At 35.9% G+C, this 20,260-nt stretch overlaps 1 protein-coding gene across 2 annotated transcripts in view; it reads right to left on the reverse strand.

Moving 5' to 3' along the window:
- EXOC1 (exocyst complex component 1) overlaps window positions 1–20,260 on the reverse strand; it is a 64,818-nt gene that overhangs the window by 18,774 nt on the left and 25,784 nt on the right. For both annotated transcript variants that reach the window (XM_060109412.1, XM_060109421.1), the window contains exons 9-10: window positions 11,538–11,687; window positions 6,250–6,355 (exon numbers count right to left, since the gene is read on the reverse strand). In XM_060109412.1, the coding sequence (XP_059965395.1) occupies window positions 6,250–6,355; window positions 11,538–11,687 (256 nt within the window). The remainder of the gene's footprint in view (window positions 1–6,249; window positions 6,356–11,537; window positions 11,688–20,260) is intronic.

A 20,260-nucleotide genomic window follows, 5' to 3' on the forward strand; every position in this document is an offset into this window, starting at 1 on the left:
CTTGTTTTTGTATCCATTTAGCAAGCCTGTGTCTTTTCGTTGGAGCATTTAATCCATTCACATTTAAGGTAATTATCGATATGTATGTTTCTATGACCAGTTTCTTAATTGTTTTGGGTTTGTTTTTGTAGGTCCTTTTCTTCTCTTGTGTTTCCCACTAAGAGAAGTTCCTTTAGCATTTGCTATATAGCTGGTTTGGTGGTGTTGAATTCTCTTAGCTTTTGTGTGTCTGTAAAGCTTTTGATTTCTCCATCGAATCTGAATGAGATACTTGCCGGGTAGAGTAATCTTGATTGTAGGTTCTTCCCTTTCATCAATTTAAGTATGTCATGCCACTCCCTTCTGGCTTGTAGAGTTTCTGCTGAGAAATCAGCTGTTAACTTTATGGGAGTTCCCTTGTATGTTGTCATTTTTCCCTTGCTGCTTTCAATAATTTTTCTTTTTCTTTAATTTTTGCCCATTTGATTACTATGTGTCTCAGCATGTTTCTCCTTGGGTGTATCCTGTATGGGACTCGCTGCGTTTCCTGGACTTGGGTTGGCCATTTCCTTTCCCATGTTAGGGAAGTTTTCGACTATAATCTCTTCAAATATTTTCTTGGGTCCTTTCTCTCTCTCTTCTCCTTCTGGAACCCCTGTAATGCGAATGTTGTTGTGTTTAATGTTGTCCCACAGGTCTCTTAGGCTGTCTTCATTTCTTTTCATTCTTTTTTCTTTATTCTGTTCTGCAGCAGTGAATTCCACCATTCTGTCTTCCAGGTCACTTATCTGTTCTTCTGCCTCAGTTATTCTGCTATTGATTCCTTCTAGTGTAGTTTTCATTTCAGTTATTGTATTGTTCATCTCTGTTTGTTTGTTCTTTAATTCTTCTACATCTTTGTTAAAGTGTTTTTTTTTTTTTTTTTTTTTTTTCAGTACGCGGGCTTCTCACTGTTGTGGCCTCTCCCGTTGCGGAGCACAGGCTCTGGACGCACAGGCTCAGCGGCCATGGCTCACAGGCCCAGCCACTCCGCGGCATGTGGGATCTTCCCAGACTGGGGCACGAACCCGTGTCCCCTGCATCGGCAGGCAGACTCTCAACCACTGCGCCACCAGGGAAGGCCTGTTAAACATTTCTTGCATCTTCTCGATCTTTGCCTCCATTTTTTTCCCGAGGTCCTGGATTATCTTCACTGTCATTATTCTGAATTCTTTTTTTGGAAGGTTTCTTCTCTCTACTTCATTTAGTTGTTTTTCTGGTCTTTTATCTTGTTCCTTTATCTGGTACATAGCCCTCTGCCTTTTTCATCTTGTCTATCTTTCTGTGAATGTGGTTTTTGTTTCACAGGCTGTAGGACTGTAGTTCTTCTTGCTTCTGCTGTCTCCCCTCTGGTGGATGAGGCTACCTAAGAGGCTTGTGTAGGTTTCCTCCATCGTTAACTATATTAATATGGGACATGTGAGTTTAGGTATAAACAAAGGTATCTATCGTACACTTGGGGAAAAATGAGAACAATATGTCTGGACAATATCCTACATACATAAAAGTATTAAAAGATTACATTTACAAGAAAATGTGATATTTTTACTAGAATTAAATTTAAACAATAAAAACATTTTATTCTTCTTGAATATTTCTCAGCTAACCTGTATTATCTGCTCATGGTCAGGAGGGACAAATGATATAATAAGTAATAAAAAGGTATAAGGACAATTAGAGATAAACTTTGGTTTCATTATGCAAAATCTGACCATATGTACAAGAATTTTTATAGTTTCTAAACAGAGCCTGAAAACAAAAGTATAATGGTTAAGACTTTTCATAAATTTCTGACTACCCACCAAATATTTTTAACTATATTATGTATTTCTTGGATGTAGTCATACCACTACCGTCATGTTGCTTTTCTTTCACCAATACCTGGCAAGTCAGAGAAATCAGTATTTTTGGTGTAACTTTTTTCAAGAAAAATAACTAATTTCTAGACATTAAACAAACATGCATTGAGAATACCTACTAATACACTAAGCATACTCACTCTCTGTTTCCTGTTTGACAGCACTTTCTTTTCGAGGCAGTGTAGCTGTGATGGATTAGGTTGCAAGCATCAAAGACAAAGACAAGTTAATAAACTGCAATTTGCACAAACCATGCACAAGAGGAAGTTAAAGCTCTAGTTTAAAAGACACATGCAAAGAACCATGAGCATCAAGTAACGAGAGATGCAACATATGTTTAGTTGGTCAGCTATTGTTTGAAAAATTATGAGAGAAAAAACTTTACTAGTCTTTTAATGTACTGTTTTATGCAAATATTCAGGTAAAAATATCTACATCTGTAAGCCTCCCCCACACTTTTAAATGATTTTTTTTAAGTTTATTGAGCTGATGTACTTAAAGACTGTATTTTCAAGTTTTGTTTTTTGAAGAAAACAGAGTTCAAGTAAATAATTTAATACAGTGAAAATTTATCAGAATGAAGTTGTAGATTTAGACTTTAAATGCATTAACACTCTTGTATTCACTGAAAGCTCCTGAAAGGAATCTCCACTGTACTAAATAATTGTATACTCCATCTGACAGAACATTATATGAGTGGAGCTTTAAAACCATTTTAGAAAAACAAGCTGAACTACTAAGAAACTTAAACTGGCTTTGTGAACACGTAGAATGAAAGGTATGTATAAAATACTAATTATTAGGAGATGGGTAGATGGAAGGGTAAAGCTGAGGGAACAGGTTTAATGCAGGAACTGGAGCTCTTTTAGGGTCATCTGGCATTTCTTTTCTCTAAAATCTCTCTCTAATATTTATTAGATCAATTGTAGAGGTCATCTTGTGAAACATTCTAAACCCAAATTAGAAGTTAATTTGAAAGGCAAAGAAGGAAATTACAGAATGAAACAAAAAATTAAAGGATATAACTCTAATCTAGAAATATTTAAAAAATAGAAAACAATGTGTCAACTGTCACTATTCCTGCCAAACTTCAAGGCAAAATCCCAAGTATGAACTAGTAACTTGCCACACCAGAGACATGTGAATCTTCCCAGCCTTGGCTACCCGAAGCTCAAGGGAAAACGAAAAAATAAGGCTGGACATTAAAGTGGCAAGCAAGGAGGGATGTGCTGGAGCTACTAGCTGGCCATCCTGAATAGTACCTTCTGGTGGCCTTAAGGTGTCACTCTACTAAGTTCACCAATTCCAGAGCAAAGCCTAATGCTATATATATATACACACACACACATACATATTTTAGTAGTCAATAAAGAATACAGAGTTACAAGTAGTGCCCCATTTGAGGCTCATAAAAAGTGTATATTATCACCAACAAGCAACAATATGCTGGTAAACTTTTAAATATCTTTAAATAATTCCTGCTAGACTATAGCTTCAAGAGGGTAGGGTCTTTGCTCATTGCTGGATTCTCAGTACCTAGCAGTGCTTATTATATAATAGGTAATTAATAAACATTTATTGAATGAATCTTCCAGTCAGGACTGAATTCAGTCTTGCATTCAAGACTCCCTTTGGAATCAACAAGATTTCTTAATTTAGTGGAGAAACAATGAAAAAATGTTTCAGGGATATCAATTTTAAATTACAAATATGAGGAAGTAATTATGTAAATATATATGTTAATGGGCTTAAATAATATATGTATCTGTGTCTATCTCAGCTGCAGAAGGAAAAAAAAACAAGCAATTTAAAAAATAATTACTAAATTTCGTTTTCCTGCCTTTTCATTAAGTACATCTGTAGAATACAAAGGGAAAACAAAACACCAAAGTATCAGTCTTGGGGGGAGAATTTCACGCCTTTGAGGATATCAAAGTAAACCTACAGATCAAAAAAGGCAGACCTACAAAAAGACCTTATCACAAAGAAAAAGTACTTTACTGGCATTTTAACATTATTTTAAATTATTTGAACTAAGTAGATGTTAAAGACTTGAGTCAAGTGATTGAAAAAGAGAGAATTCCCCTGAATCTCCATGACTATATATTGACTGCACAATTTCCTTATGCAAAACACATTCAATCTGACTTCCTACTCTTATTAGTATCTGTGACCCAGCATTTTCACAGCAAGTCAAAACCAAATTAAAATTTTACTCATAATTACTTAATTTTAATTCATTGAAAAGTTATCTTCCTAAAATTTTAGGTGTCCCTTTTAATTATAATTACTACTAAAAACTAATTTAAACATAATTTAAATCACTGAAAAGATACCTTTAGAAAGTTTACATTCTACCTATTTAAGAACTTCTTAAGCCATTTGTATTTAACTTGAAATTTATTTTTAAATGTTGACTAACAAGTTAGATCTTCAAAGATGAACAAAACCGTTTTTATCTTCTGAATTGTTTATTATTTAGTTTTTCTTCTCTTGTAACTGATAATATCAAAATAATAGAAACTATAATTTTTCTATTACATCAACTGTTACAAATTACTCTCCTATTCCTTATTATTTAATAGATACATAGAAGAGATATAATTTTAACACTGTTTTAAAACTATAAAAGTATCTTCTCTATCTTGTATTAGGTTAATTAAAAAAATTTTAACAAGATAATTAAAGAACTTCTCAAGGGGTAAGAAAAGAAAAAACTTAACATTTCAGTTTAATGCAATGATACCATTAAGATACTACTGTACTTGGTTTAAATTAGATTTCTATTATGTCATTTATCTCAATGATGATCTTAGGCTTGATAAACTATTATGATATCGGCATTAATAACCTCCTGAGGAGATAATTTTAGAAAGATTTCTCTTTTACTTCAGTTTTCACTGTAGAAGAGTTCTCTCAAAATAAAATGGTTCACTAACAAGTGGTGACAAAGATACTAAATGAAAACATTAAACATGTAACTGTATTAATATGTCATTTACTAAAAAAAAAAAAGTATAACATACCCATGGTGAAACATTAACAAGGATATAAACACACTGCTTTTTAAGAACAATTAACCTTTAGGATGAGTTAGCATTTCTGTTTCCAAAAGCCTATTGTCCCAAGATTCTTATCATTGTCTTTACCAAAGTAAAGACAAGTAATCAATATATTTGTACACAGATTCAAACCATTTAAAAAATCTGGACTAGTATCATCAATATATTAGTGTTGGATTTAAAAAACGAAACCACAAACCAGTGAATCATGGAAAAAATTACCCACTAAAGATAGTCTTCTTTGTCCTAAAGAAAAGAATGGAAAGATGAGCTATCAATTTCAATCCTATCTCCTGATTATGGAAGTTGCTTAGGGCATAGGCTCCTTTCAACAAGCAAATGCTAAACTCATGGTTCTAAAGGGGAGCTATGCAGACACACTGAGTACACACTGTAGCCATTTAAGGCCAGGTTTTGACTTGAGTAGGCACAGAACTCCATCCAAAAGGAAGTCCAGAGATGGGTACATGCAAGAGCAGAATGTGGCCTCGGCAAATCACTTCCTCACAACTTGATACTTTCACTGGTTATCCTTTTAAATCATGTTTTTGTCTGTTTTAACATATTTAGAAGCAACAAAAACCAACTTGTTTCAAAAATATCTCTTTGGAAAAATAAGGTATAATTACAGGAGAAATTTTGGTGACATTTTTATAGCCCCTTGGCAGGGGAGAAAACACTTAAAACCTTCTTTTTGATTCAAAATAGCCAGTGAGAAGTAAGAAGCCAGGAATCACTTTCACTTCCCTGTGGAGAGCAATGACTTAAGAGATCACAGACTTGCCTCCAACTGTTATGAAAGGTCTTTTAGGAAATCAGTAACTGAACTTTCAACATGTGTCTCTTAGTTTAGTTCTTTTCTCTACCAGACTGCACTTCGTTTTCTGGTCAACTGCTTCTCCTATGAATATACACAGCTGTCCCTCGGTTACTGTGCAGGGTTGGTTCTAGCACCTGTTGTGGATATCAAAATCCATGGATGCTCAAGTCCCATAGGTGGTCCTCCATATCTATGGGTTGCACAGCTGTGGATATGAGGCTAATTGTACTTTTAAACATAGCATGAATACACAATTGCTATCAGATTCACATACTGTAGAATTTTAACTAGTAAAAAAATGTATTTACTGACATAAATATTTTTTCTATGAAATACTTATAAATTAAACCAATGCATTAGATTTACTCTTTCATTAATTCTACTGTATCTCCTTCCACTTTGCCTAAAAAGTCTCAGAATTATGTCATAAATAAAAATAAAACCATTTTTAATAGAATAGAAAACAAGGGACTGAGGTGCCTAAGCTTACCAAACTTCTTGCTTTCTTTAGTTGTGCCAGTCATCTTGATCTTTGCAACTTCAAAGAAATCTTTAATTTCTCTCTCATAGAGTCGTGATAAATAATCCATGTAATTCTTAAAAAGAAAAGTAACACGTACTTCTTATTAATAAAACAAACATAACAATTTCCATTTTCCAACCTCCCCCCCAAGTCCTTTGTGCTTGTTTTGAATTTTGTGGTCTTAAAATTTTTTTTTGAATTTTATTTTATTTTTTTTTAATATAGCAGGTTCTTAGTAATACGTATTAGTGTATATATGTCAATCCTGATCTCCCAATTCATACCCCCGCAACCCTGGCTTTCCCCACTTGGTGTCCCTACGTTTTTTCTCTACATGTGCTCTTAAAATTTTGATGCATTTCATAGGATATAAAAAGAAGGCTATTTTCCGTCCTTTAAAAAAATTAAACACATAACATTAAGAATTTACAAAAATACGAAGTTGAACATAATCACACTTACATTTTCATTTTTACGTATTACCTTTCACGTATTTTAAATATAATTGTAATCATACTGTATAGGGTATTTGGGTTACAGCAATTATGTTTCTCCAGTCTCACACTCTAATGATTGCACAGTATTACGCTTTGTTGATGTGCCACAATTTAGTAAACCAATCTCCTAATACAGGCCACTTAAGTGGTTTCAATGTTTTGCTATGATAGACAATGTTACAATAAGTTTTTCATCTCTAATGAATTATTTCCTTGGAATAATTTCCTAAGGGTGGAATTACAGTGCCAAAGAATAAGGAAATCTTTATAACTCTTCCTCCATACTGCCATGTTGCTTTAAAAACGATTATACCAATAGACAGTGTCAATGGCAATGAAGGAGTACACTGAGTTTTACCATACCTTGCCAGCATGGGGTATTACATTACCCCCAAATAGGTTACTTTCAACAAGAATTTAATTAATACATCTTACAGTTTTCATAATTAAATAATTTATTTTTTAAAAAGAAAATTTAATTTATTCTAGTTCAAATGAAAAAAATTATTATTTAACATGCAAACTCATTTCTTCATCATATTTGCTTATGATCACGTAAAAACATCTTATACCCTTACGAAAGGTTCTTCAACAGTGGGAGACCATGTATTTTTCCAAGTCCTAAGTTAAATGCCATATGTAGAGTTTCACTAAATTTAAATAAATCTACAGCAGAAAAACTGCTGTACCTGGCTATTCTTTTAAATTTATTATGGAATCTATGCTTCAACTTCTTCAAATTAACATACCCAGTTTTAGAGAAGGTTTACTTTGCTTTAAACATCAGATGCACCTTTCAAAGGTATACATTATTTAAATATGTGTATACTGATTCATAGTCCACCACTGATTTTTTTTTTAGATATTTTATAGATATATCCTTATAAAACAATTTTTGGATAAAACATAATATAGATCCTGCTTTTTTCGATCTGTAGGCCATATACATTCCCACAGTCTCTGTAAGAAAATTAGTCAAACAGGAACTTCTTTCCTGTGATCTTTGTGTAACTTTAAAAGGAAATATAAATTAAAATATACCCTAAAATTATTCCTATTTCATTGGGCTGTTTCACCTTTTCAGCATCTCATTTTTTCAAGTTTAAGTTCTCATAAAAATATTGAACACTGCAAATCATTGTAAAGGACTGACAAGTGGGAGATTAGCTTCTTACAATTCATAAAATCTTCATTAGTGATTTCTACTCAAATCACTCAATATTACAGACTGCATTCCAATACCCAAATTGTTTAAAGAGCACATTATGACCCAAGCAATTTAAACAGTTTCAAAACAGCTATTTTGGTATTTTGAAAACAGTGATTTGAGCAGACTACTGAAAATCATCTTCGTTTTCAATGCAATTCAAATGACTGAATAGCTTCCCCCAGGTCCTCAACAGAATTCACTGGTGGGAAAGGCCACATCTCAGTTCATTCATTTACCAAATTCTGACAGATATCTCTCACTGTGAGTACGTATTCTTCTTAGCACCTTGTATACAGCACCTTACTTAAAATTTAACTATTATGAGTATAAATATTGTTATTTCAGGCAGTGTTTTCAACTTTATTTTGTGCTGACTGTAGAGCCTTACAGATATCTCCATGTTTTACTTTCTCTTTACACAAAAATTCCACAAACGTAAAACTGAGGTTAAGAGAAGATGTCTGAGCAATCTTCAAGACTGACTGCCAACCTCAGGGGGCTATTAGGAGAGGAAAGCTCATTTCCTACCTAAGCATGGATGGACCATCTCCATTATGAATTGCCCTACATGCATAACCCAGGGCCACAGTTGGCGAGGAAGGACTCTGACAGCAGAGCTCATTACATGACCAAGGCACCTCTATTTTCCTTAAGCTCTAATTATGTATACCAAAAATCAGGGCTTTGCTTAGATTCAGCCATAAGTAGAGTTGGGGCAGGGTCTAGTGATTCTTATCCTTCAAGAATTTAAAACAGGCATTTCCTGGTCCTGCCAGAAAGTGTGAGCTGTGTACACCCAACCAAGTGCAAATAGTACCTGGATTTAATTATCATTTCTTACTAAAGAAACACTGGTTTAGTCTGTTTCCTTCTTTCATTCCTTTCTTCCTTCTTTTTAATAAAATCCTGTTTATGAAAACACTTCAGCTACCAAATTAGATTATGAGGCATAAAATACATGGTCTGTCAAAATTCAAAACACAGGATCAAGTAATATTCCTGGGAAATAAGTCAATTTCATTTAAAAAAGCACATTAATATTGTCAGTTGAAAATGTTGTGTGAGCAGAGAATGATTCCATAATTTAGTGCTAGATTGGCTATCGTCATGTTTCTTCACTTTAAATTACATTCATGAATACATTATATATAAAGATAGGGCAATAATACTCACTGAGAACACAATTAGGCAAAAAAGCTTATTGAGTATTTTACTCATTTGAATACTCACTAGGGGACAAAGCACTTGTTGGCACAGAACTCTTAAGGAGATGTAACCATGTTTAATTATCCAAAATATTAATCCTCTTAAAACTTCGAAAGGCAAAGATTCCAGTAATGCAAATATTTTTCTTTAAGCTATCTCCAAATCAGAATTCTGCTGAATCAAAACAAAACAACACACAACAGTAGAGTACTGAACCCATGGGTTCCTGCTACGATGGCCATGTATCTAAGTCAGATCGTGTCATTCCTCTACTCAAAGCCCACCAACACCACTCCCCTATCTCCCTCAAAGTAAAAGCCAAATCCTTACAATGGTGCAGTCTCTTCCAGATCTGCCCTGCCACACCCACCTTACCTCTCCCACCTGCCCTTCTAATCCTGAACCTGGCTTGCTGTGCTCCAACTACACTGGCCTCCTCGCACTCCTCAAGTGCTCCAGGTTGCTCTTGCCTTGGGGCACTTGCACTGTGGCAGGAAAGCTTTCCCTAGAAACTCCCGCTGCTCACCCCTCATTTTTAAAATCTGTGCTCAAATGTCACCTTCTCATGACACCTTCTCTGACCATCCTTTTTGAAATGCAAACCTTTCTGACGTCCTGGCATTCCCTGCTTTATTTTCTCTAGAGTCCTCAGGAGTACCTTCCAACAAGCTATACAACTGACCTTTGTGTCAGTCCTTCTCCACCAGCATATGCACTCCGAACAGGCAAGTGTTCACCTACTTCCTTCAGTGCTGCATCTCTAGCACTTACCACAGTGTTAGCACATAACAGGTGCTCAATTCATTTGCTTAATGAATATATGAATGACTCTTGTCCACTTGCTGATATTCAGTCAGTGGTATATACCACTGTTCTTCTAATCTCCAAGTCTAGCAACTTTGGCATCATCCCGTCCCTTGTCTTTGGGTTCTCTCTTTTGGTTTATATTCTCTATTCCTGTTATCATCTTTCTTTTTTTTTCATATATTCACTTAGATATTATTATTTACAAGTTAAATTACACAGCAGCTTTACACAGCATGAGATGGAAAGTAAAGGAGGAGAGAGAAGAGGGGAGGAAGCTGGCTCCTGAGGTCTTTGGCCACCTCCACCTCCTCCTCTTGTGCGAGGCAAGTCTTCCATGCTGCCTCTGCCCCAGTTCCTGATCAGCCCTTGGAACACAGGTGTAAGTTGGGTTCTGGCTCCGACAGCCCCAGAGCCACCAGGGCTCCCACTAGCAGCTTCTTCAGGGGCGTTGGGGGTGAGTGTGAAGGCATCAGTTTGTCTAGGCGATGGCGACAAATGAGGCCGTTGGAATTCAGGTAGAAGGTGGAATAGGCATCATAGGTCCGGTAAAGCTCTTCCTTGTCACGCTTATAGAAACGCAGAAAGAGTAGGTGGATGGGCACCCCCACAAGCCGCCAGCGGGCTTGCAGGGTCCAATTCTCAGTTCAATATTTCATTTCATTTATTACATTAAGTTCTAAATTAGTTTACCCCATCTAAGCTTTTCCCATGTGTGAAGAATGCTGTTAGGTCTCAAGGCTCAGATTCTTTAACCTAACTTCTCACTCTTCCAGAATACGGAATTTCTGCTCTAATCAGGCTTGCCTTCTTATAGTCCTGGGAAAAGGGCATATTTTCCCACTTTTGTCTGCACATCTTGCTCCTCATCCCTGGAATGCCCTTCCTCTTATTTCTGGCTAATTTAATTCCACTCATTACTTAAAAGTCAATTCAAGTCCAATGTTTTCCATTAAGTTTTCCCCCGTGGCTTCTGGTCATGGATTTCCCTTCTCTAAACTGCCACATATTTAAACTCATTCCCAGTTTAGCACTTTATTTTTTGCTGATTGTTTTAATTATAATTGCTCTTCCCAGTTGTCCCACAACCAGGAATAGAAATACCCATGTTTCTGTGTGCCTAGAAAAGTGGAATGTTTGTTTAATAATGAGGCACACTGCACTTGCTTAAAAGAACAGATTATAGATTCTTACAGGGCAAATGTCTCACTTACAGCATCTTCATACTCCCTAGTTTTTATATTGTATATAAAGAAACTCAGGAAATAATTATAGCATTTAACTAAACTGAATGATGCTTCAGGCTACAGTATGGCCTAAAACTACATTATATTGGAAGTTCAAAATCTAGCTCTTCTCCACCCAAGTAAATAAAATAAATGTTTTCCCTGGCTAATGAGCACTTAGAAATTCAATTATTTCCTACTTTGCTAAGAATATACAATATTATTTCAAATGTCACCTGGGGAACTGAACACATGGCCTCTTGATTCTAAAAGATTATGCTCTATACTCAGTAATTGGCATCAAATCCATACCTTTGTTAGTCCCTCATACTTTCCATAATCGGTACTCTTTAGCCACTCCATCAGCTTTGCATATCGGAGCAAGTCTCTATGAAATGGATGATGATTAGGTAAAGTCAGTTCAGCAGAGTGCTGAGCAAGAGTTGAACTCTGATCATGGCCCTAGAATGAGTAAGTAAGTAAATAAATATCATAGACAGTATAAAGAAACATTGTTGTAACTAAAAATTCTAAACAGTGATCAAATATGGCCAAGCAAAACCAACAGCACATAGAAAAATAAGAACTGAGTACTTACTTGGCTTCTTTTATCATCCTGTGTATGTGAACTGAACACCACCACCATAAAACAGTCATAAACACACAAGAATGGTTCTCTGATAAATCAACTACTTGTTTTATCTTCTAAAGGAGTTGAGAATGAATGTTTTAATCAAGCTTGCCTCTCCATATCATTTTACAATTTACTAAGCAAATAAATATCATGATACAAACTGTATTAAGAAACACAGCAAATAAGGAAGTCATTCAAAACAAATTGTCTACATCTATGGTATTTCCATTGGAGTCTACAATATTTAAAGCAACAGATGAAAATATATAGGATATAGAATTTCGGAACTAGGAAGGATTACAGATGACTATAACCTGGGCTTTCCAGGATAACCCCTACTAATAATGTAATTTTAATTTTCCCAATAATTTGTTAAGCAAATAAATATATGATTTTTTCATCCTTGACATTATAAATTAATAAGTTTTCAAACAGCCTGAGACAGATAATGCTTCCTGACTTTTGTTTTAGAGTATATAGAACTAGTAGATCATCTGATCCAATAGAAAAATTGAAGAACAAATTGAAACTCAAAGAGTTAAGTGATTTCCACAGGTCACACAGGAGGAAAGCTAGAATCTGAACCTTAGACATCTGAGTCTCACTTCTGTTTTCTTTTAAAAACATGTCAAACAAATCATTTTAACCAGACTCAAAAATTGCCAAAGGTCAGGGCTTCCCTGGTGGCGCAGTGGTTGGGAGTCCGCCTGCCGATGCAGGGGACGCAGGTTTGTGCCCCGGTCCAGGAGGATCCCACATGCTGCGGGGCGGCTGGGCCCATAAGCCATGGCCGCTGGGCCTGCGCGTCTGGAACCTGTGCTACGCAGCGGGAGAGGCCACAACAGTGAGAGGCCCGCATACCGCAAAAAAGAAAAATTGCCAAAGGTCAATACAAACATTACATTACAGAAATGTTTTCTAATGGCCACATCAGAAGGATGACTGGGATTCCATTAAATCACAGATATTAGATACTAAGCATAAATAGATATTATAGTTTTAAGTCTGCTAAGGTCTCCAAATTGTCTTAACTAGATACACTAAAAGCAAAGAACATTTGACAAAACTGTTATAGCTTATAAATGTTTTTCAAACATTCTGTCTTTATTAATAACAATATTAGATATTTTTTCATTATCCCAATCTTCCTCATTAATTTTTCTCAATGACTTAAGACTCAAAATCATTGTTTATGTTCTTCTACAACTGTGTACTCAGACCATTACATGTTAAGTTATATTATTTAATTTAATGCCAGGAAAGCTCTTCAATTAAAAACCTTCACTTCTGCAAAATGGAAGAGTTAACATTTATAGAGGATTTTACAGTTTACAAAGATCTTTCACATATATTACTATTCAAAGCTTTCTTTTGCAAACAGCATTTTAAAGATCACCATCATTTGAAAATTCACTCTGATATAAAGAACATCATTACCTTCAAACTATTACTATTAAGATAGATTAAATGTTATTAGTGTTAACAGAAAGATTTTAGAGAAAATGGTTCCAAAATACCTACAGGAAACAGGAAAATCAAATACTTAAATTGTTTAGTTCAATCAATAATATAGAGGGACTTCCCCCGTGGTCCAGTGGTAAAGAATCCACCTTCCAATGCAGGGGACGCAGGTTCAGTCCCTGGTAGGGAAACTAAGATCCCACACGCCGCTGGGCAACTAAGCCAGTGTGTCACAACTACTGAGCTTGTGCACCTCAACAAGAGAGCCCGTGTGCCACAAACTACAGAGCCTGCACGCCACAACTACAGAGCCTGCACACCACAACTACAGAGCCCATGTGCGCTGCCCATAAGCCACAACTAGAGAGAGAAAACCCGCACGCCACAACTAGAGAGAAGCCTACGTGACACAATGAAGAGACTGCATGCCTCAACAAAGACCTCACGTGCCGTAACTAAGACTTGACGCGTCCAAAAAAATAAAGAAAATAAAATAAATTTTAAAAATATAGAAAACGATCACATCTAGAACATGTGCTAAGAATTTCATTCTTTATATATTTTTAAAATTAAGACATTGTTTAAAGTTTCTTATTATAGATAAGTAAATTAGTAACAATAACAATTTACTGAATGCCTACTACCGTGCTAGGTTCTTTATATATATAAATTCTAATCCTTATAATAACTCTGCAGACTACTTTTCTCCTCATTTAAAAAATAGCAAAACCCTATTATTAATATAATTTTAAAACAATATACTAGATTTTCTCCAAATTAAGCTAAGACAAATACATTTTCTAAGAACTTAGTGAATTATAAATTTTCATTAGTGTGTGTATATATATGTGTATATATAATATATATTATTATAATATAATATGTATTATTATATAATATGTAATGTATATATACAATATATATACATATACATATACCTAGAATTTATAATAAAATTAGCTATTTTTGAACACTTTACTAAAACCAAGCACTGTTCTAAGTGCTGAGCATATAACAACACATTAATCCTCACACCAACCCTATGAAGTAGGTATTTTTATTACTCCCATTCATTTGATAGGGCAACTAAGATGGCACAAAGAGGTTCACTTGCCCAAGGTCACCCAGGCAGCAGAATCAGGATTTGGAATCCAGGAAACTTGGCTCCAGCATCCATACTCTTAATCACTTTGCTTTACTGACCTTCTAACAGAAATGACACATTCATGTTAAATACTGAGCAAATTTTCAAGATTTGGGAACTCTTTCTATGTTATGGCATGTTTATTTTTATTTTCTTAAAGGAAAAAGAAAATATGAGCAAAGTTTCAACAAACATGAAAACCGATCTTAAGTAATCATAGTTCTTTCTAAGTTTTTAACCACATCAACCTATGTTTAGAAGATTGTGAAATATGCTTAAGGAAACAATTTTTGTGGCATGAACTGAATATTGTTGGTTTATTACACAGGTTTTATTTTGCTATATAATGTTTCTGTAAATATATGTTGAAAGAAAAATTTCCAAATTTAAGCATATAGCAAAACCTCCCACAATTTCAGTTTTTTCCTGGCTGTACTTTTAGCTCAGTGCATAATTGGTCTTATCATGTTGCTAAAGGTGGAGCACAGAATCATGAGGTCTCTGTAGAACCAAAGGGGGAAAAGGGGCAGAGAACAGTTATCCTTTCAAGACAAATCTTTCAAAAAACCAAAAAATTTTTTACAATGACATCCCTTTTGCAAATATTTCCTCAATTTTATTAGCCTTAATTTGACTGCCTGCTTCCAATATCAGAATCCTAATTAGAGTAACTGGTCTGATCCCCCCAGATGAATATATTTCTAGATACATGAATCCCTAGTAAATATGTAAGTTATGGGTAAGAGTCTATCATTTCAATGGAAGCTGAGTATGTAAAAAGATCTTAAAGAGCCAAAAAATTTTGCCAATTGTTAAAAATATTACTCTTATATTACAGTAAGAAGTGAATATTGGGCTTCCTTGGTGGCGCAGTGGTTGAGAGTCCGCCTGCCGATGCAGGGGACACGGGTTCGTGCCCCGGTCTGGGAAGATCCACATGCCGTGGAGCAGCTGGGCCCGTGAGCCATGGCCGCTGAGCCTGCGCATCCGGAGCCTGCGCTCCGCAACGGGAGAGGCCACAACAGTGAGAGGCCCGCGTACCGCAAAAAAAAAAAAAAAAAAGAAGTGAATATTAAAGACACATTTCAAGTTTCATTAAAATGTAGCTATGTGGAAGTATTACTGTGAAAGTTGCATACAGAGAGTGTGCTCTGAATCAGTGATTCCCAAATGTGAAGATGTTCTCACTGGCCTGCAGCAATAAGGAAACAAGAAAAGGATGGGAGCCAGTTTCTCATTAAGGTAAATATTCATTTAGAAAGTCTGAAGTTATGTTCTTCCTTTCCTTTTAGTACCAAATGACATTTTAAAAATAAAACGATAGTGAAAGCAGATGGAGATATTTCTTTTTTAAGGTTTTTACTTGGTAAAATAAATTGGTGACTTGGTCAGTCTCCAAATTTAATTTTATTGATGTGTGAATTTTAAAAAGACCAGAAATCAGTGCCCTTAAATCACTGTTATGTTGTGGTCATTAGATTATTTCCACCGGATTCTTCTGTACAGTAGTTATAATATTATATCTATACATTTGCTATAAACTGCATTGCACGAACTCTGTTCAAGACCTGTCTTAATCTGTGATGCCATATCTGACTATTTAAATCCTCAGTAAACTCACTTTTGATTAAACCTCTTTAGCACTTATACATATGAATATTATGTATATGTGGCTATACAATTAGCAATTTAATATACAAGCGTATCTCATTTTATTGTGCTTTGCTTTTACTGTGCTTTGCAGAAATTGCATGTTTTACAAATTGAAGGTTTATGGCAACGCTGTGTCAAGCAAGTGTACTGGCGCCATTTTTCTAAAAGCATTTACTCACTGCATGTCTCTGTGTCACATTTTGATAATTCTTGCAAAATTTCAAACATTTTCATTATTATATTCGTTATGATGATCTGTGATCGGTGATCTTTGACGTTACTACTGTAATTGTTTTGGAGCACCATGAACTGTGTCCACATAAGATGGTGAACTTTAATTGATAAATGTTGTGTGTTCTGACTGCTCCATCAACTGGTCATTCCCCTATTTCTCTCCTCCGGCCTCCCTATTCCTTGAGACACAGCAATATTGAAAGTATACCAATTAATACTCTGATAATCGCCTCTAAGTGTTCAAGTGAAAGGAAGAGTCATACATCTCTCACTTTAAACCAATGATTAAGTTTACTGAGGAAGGCATGTTGAAAGCCAAGATCGGCTGAAAGCTAGGCCTCTTGTATCAAACAGCCAAGCTGTGAGTGCAAAGGAAAAGTTCTTGAAGGAAATTAAAAGTGCTACTCGAGTGAACACTTGAATGATTAGAAAGCAAAACAACCTTATTGCTGATATGGAGAAAGTTTCAGGGGTCTGGAAAGAAAACCAAACCAGCCACAACATTCCCACAAGCCAAAGCCTAATCCAGAGCAAGGCCCTAACTCTCTTCAATTCTATGAAGGCTGAGAGAGGTGAGGAAACTGCAGAAGAAAAGTCTGAAGCTAGTAGAGGCTGGTTCATGAGGTTCAAGGAAAGAAGCCATCTCCATGACATAAAAGTGCAAGGTAAAGCACAACTGCTGATGTAGAAGCTGAAGCAAGTTATCCAGAAGATCTAGCTAATTAAAAAAGGTGGCTACACTAAACAACAGATTTTCCAAGTAGATGAAACAGCCTTCTATTAGAAGAAGATGCTATCTAAGACTTTCACAGCTAGAGAGGAGAAGTAAATGCCTGGCTTCAAAGCTTCAAAGCACAGGCTGACTCTCTTGTTAGGGGCTAATGCAGCTGGTGACTTTAAGTTGAAGCCAATGCTCATTTACCATTCTGAAAATCCTAGGGTCCTTAAGAAGTATGCTAAATCTACTCTGCCTGTGCCCTAAAAATGGAACAACAAAGTCTGGATGACAGCACATCTGCTCACAACATGAGTATTTTACTGAATATTTTGAGCTCACTGTTGAGACTTACTGCTCAGAAAAAAAACCTCCTTTTAAAATATTGCTGCTCACTGACAAGGCACCTGGTCACCCAAGAGCTCCGATGGAGATGTATGAAGAGATTAATGTTGTTTTCATGCCTGCTAACACAATTTCTATTCTGCAGCCCATGACTAAAGAGTCATTTCGACTTTCAAGTCTTTTTTTGCGGTACGCGGGCCTCTCACTGTTGCGGCCTCTCCCGTTGTGGAGCACAGGCTCCGGACGCGCAGGCTCAGCGGCCGTGGCTCACAGGCCCAGCCGCTCTGCGGCATGTGGGATCCTCCTGGACCGGGGCACGAACCCGTGTCCCCTGCATCAGCAGGCGGACTCTCAACCACTGCACCACCAGGGAAGCCCCTCAAGCATTATTATTTAAGAGATAACATTTTGTAAGGCCACAGTTGCCATAGATAGTGATTCCTCTGATAGACCTGGGTAAAGACAACTGAAAACCTGTTGGAAAGGATTCACCACTCTAGATGCCATTAAGAACATTCGTGATTCATGAGATCAAAATATCAACATTAACAAGAGTTTTAGAAGAAGCTGATTCCAACCCTCATGAATGACTTTGAGGGGTTCAAGACTGCAGTAGAGGAAGTAACTACAGATGTGGTAGAAATAGCAAGAGAACTAGAATTATAAGCGGAGACTGAAGATGTGACTGAATTGCTATAATCTCACTTAATGGATTTTAATGGATGAGGAGCTGCTTCTTATGGCTGAGCAAAGAAAGTGGTTTCCTGAGATGGAATCTACTCCTGGTGAAGATGCTGTGAAGACTACTGAAATGACAACAACGGATTTAGGCTATTACATAAACTTAGTTGATAAAACAGTGGCAGGATTTCAGAGGACTGACTCCAGTTTTGAAAGAAGTTCTACTGTGGGTAAAATGCTATCACCAGCATTGCATGCCCCAGAGAAATTGTTTGGGAATGGAAAAGTCAATCATTACAGCAAACTTCGTTGTCTTATTTTTAAAAACTGCCATAGCCACCCCACACTTCAGCAACCACCACCTTGATCCCTCAGTGCCGTCAACATCGAGGAAAGACCCCTCACCAGCAAAAATATTATGACTCATTGAAGGCTCAGATGATGGTTAGCAATTTTTAGAAATAAAGTATTTTTTAAATTAAGGTGTGTACATTTTGTTAGACATAATGCTATTGTACACTTAATAGGCTACAATATAGTGTAAACATAAATTTTACATGCACTGGGAAACAAAAAAATTTGTGTGACTTGCTTTATTGACATATTCACTTTATTGTGGTGGTCTGGAACTGAACCTTCAATGTCTCCAAGGTACTCTGTATACACTGCTGTAGAGCTTTAACTACATTACTTTTAACACCTCCTCACAAGCATCTTGAGGGTGGGAGTCATTTCTTATTCTTATATATGGATGACAGTGAGTACAAAATAGGCATGCAATAAAAATCTGGTGACTGACAAAGAGATAAACCATAATGCGGTAAGCAAATTTTCCCAGCTAGTGTGTCCCACAACCAGGAATAGAAATACCCATGTTTCCCAACTCTTTTGCTAGGTGACACAATGCATTAAATTTAACACACAGAAAATCTCTTTTCTATACTTGGGATGTCGTCCTCCACCTTCTTCAGCACATTCTAGGTTGTTGCAACATTCTGGTTTTCAACATGCATTACTCACGTGTAACAATACACTTTAGATTTTCAGAACTCGGAAGCATTCACTTAAAACAAAGCCATTAGTTTATAAGGCAAGGAAGCAAAATCATAAATAGTAGCATGTTACAACAAACAATTAAGGGTGCAGAAAGGATTATCGTTTACTGACTAGTAATTTCAGTACCATCTACAAGTGTGGCCTATATTACTGTTAACAGGATTATTTTTAAAAACTAGGGAACTGTGTAGAAATAGATATTATTGAAATAATACTGTAAGTAAAATGTGCATTAGTATTTCCTATGTGATTTCTAGGTTTACTTTTTTCTTGATGCTTTTCACGTCAAGTAAAATGTTAAGAGAGTCTTCCCCAATTTCCCCCTTGCATGCTTAGTTAGATGGTCTTCCTTTATGCTCCCACAGTACCACTATCATAACATATACCCCCCTCAGTCCATCAGTCTATTATATCTCCCTTCTCTAGACTGTGAGTGACTTGAGGGCAGAATCAGCCTCTCATCTATTCCAAGTAAATGGCTGGTATGCATCTCTAATCACTTGGCAAATGATTTCTAAATATATGAAGGAGAAAGTGAGTGAGTGACAGAATGACAGGAAGAAAGGCAAGCAGAATGAGATTAAATGCTTTTTTGGCCTAAATAAACTTTTTGTTATGGGACATTAAAAAACTGCTATAAATATGGTTAACAGGTAGCTTAAATCAGTAAATTATAATCTATAAAGATTCTGCTGCTGTTAAGTTTAGTAAACTTTACAGAAAAAAGAAAAGAATCAAAGAAGCTGGAGCCAAAGTTGATGTACTCACAGGCACCGAAAGAAAGTAGGACCTGTTATAGAGTTGAAGGAGGGCCTGAGTAAACTAATCAGAAATAAAATATAGTAAATACAATTGTTTTAGAATACTACAAAGTGAAAACAAAATAAGAATCTAGTATTTCAGACAGCATTTCTTGATGAACAGAATTTCCCTCAATTTTTTTTTGCCCAATAACCCTATTAAAATAAAAGAGATGAAAAATATACGAAACCTAATGTATTAAAATGCCCAGATATTAAAATGCCTTCTATTCAAATCCCTCTAAGGTACCCTTAATAATATTATTAGCATTATTATCATTGCCACAACCTTAATTATAACATCCCTTTCCA

Source organism: Mesoplodon densirostris, chromosome 1 (assembly GCF_025265405.1).
Source record: "Mesoplodon densirostris isolate mMesDen1 chromosome 1, mMesDen1 primary haplotype, whole genome shotgun sequence".
In the NCBI taxonomy this organism is placed as follows: domain Eukaryota; kingdom Metazoa; phylum Chordata; class Mammalia; order Artiodactyla; family Ziphiidae; genus Mesoplodon; species Mesoplodon densirostris.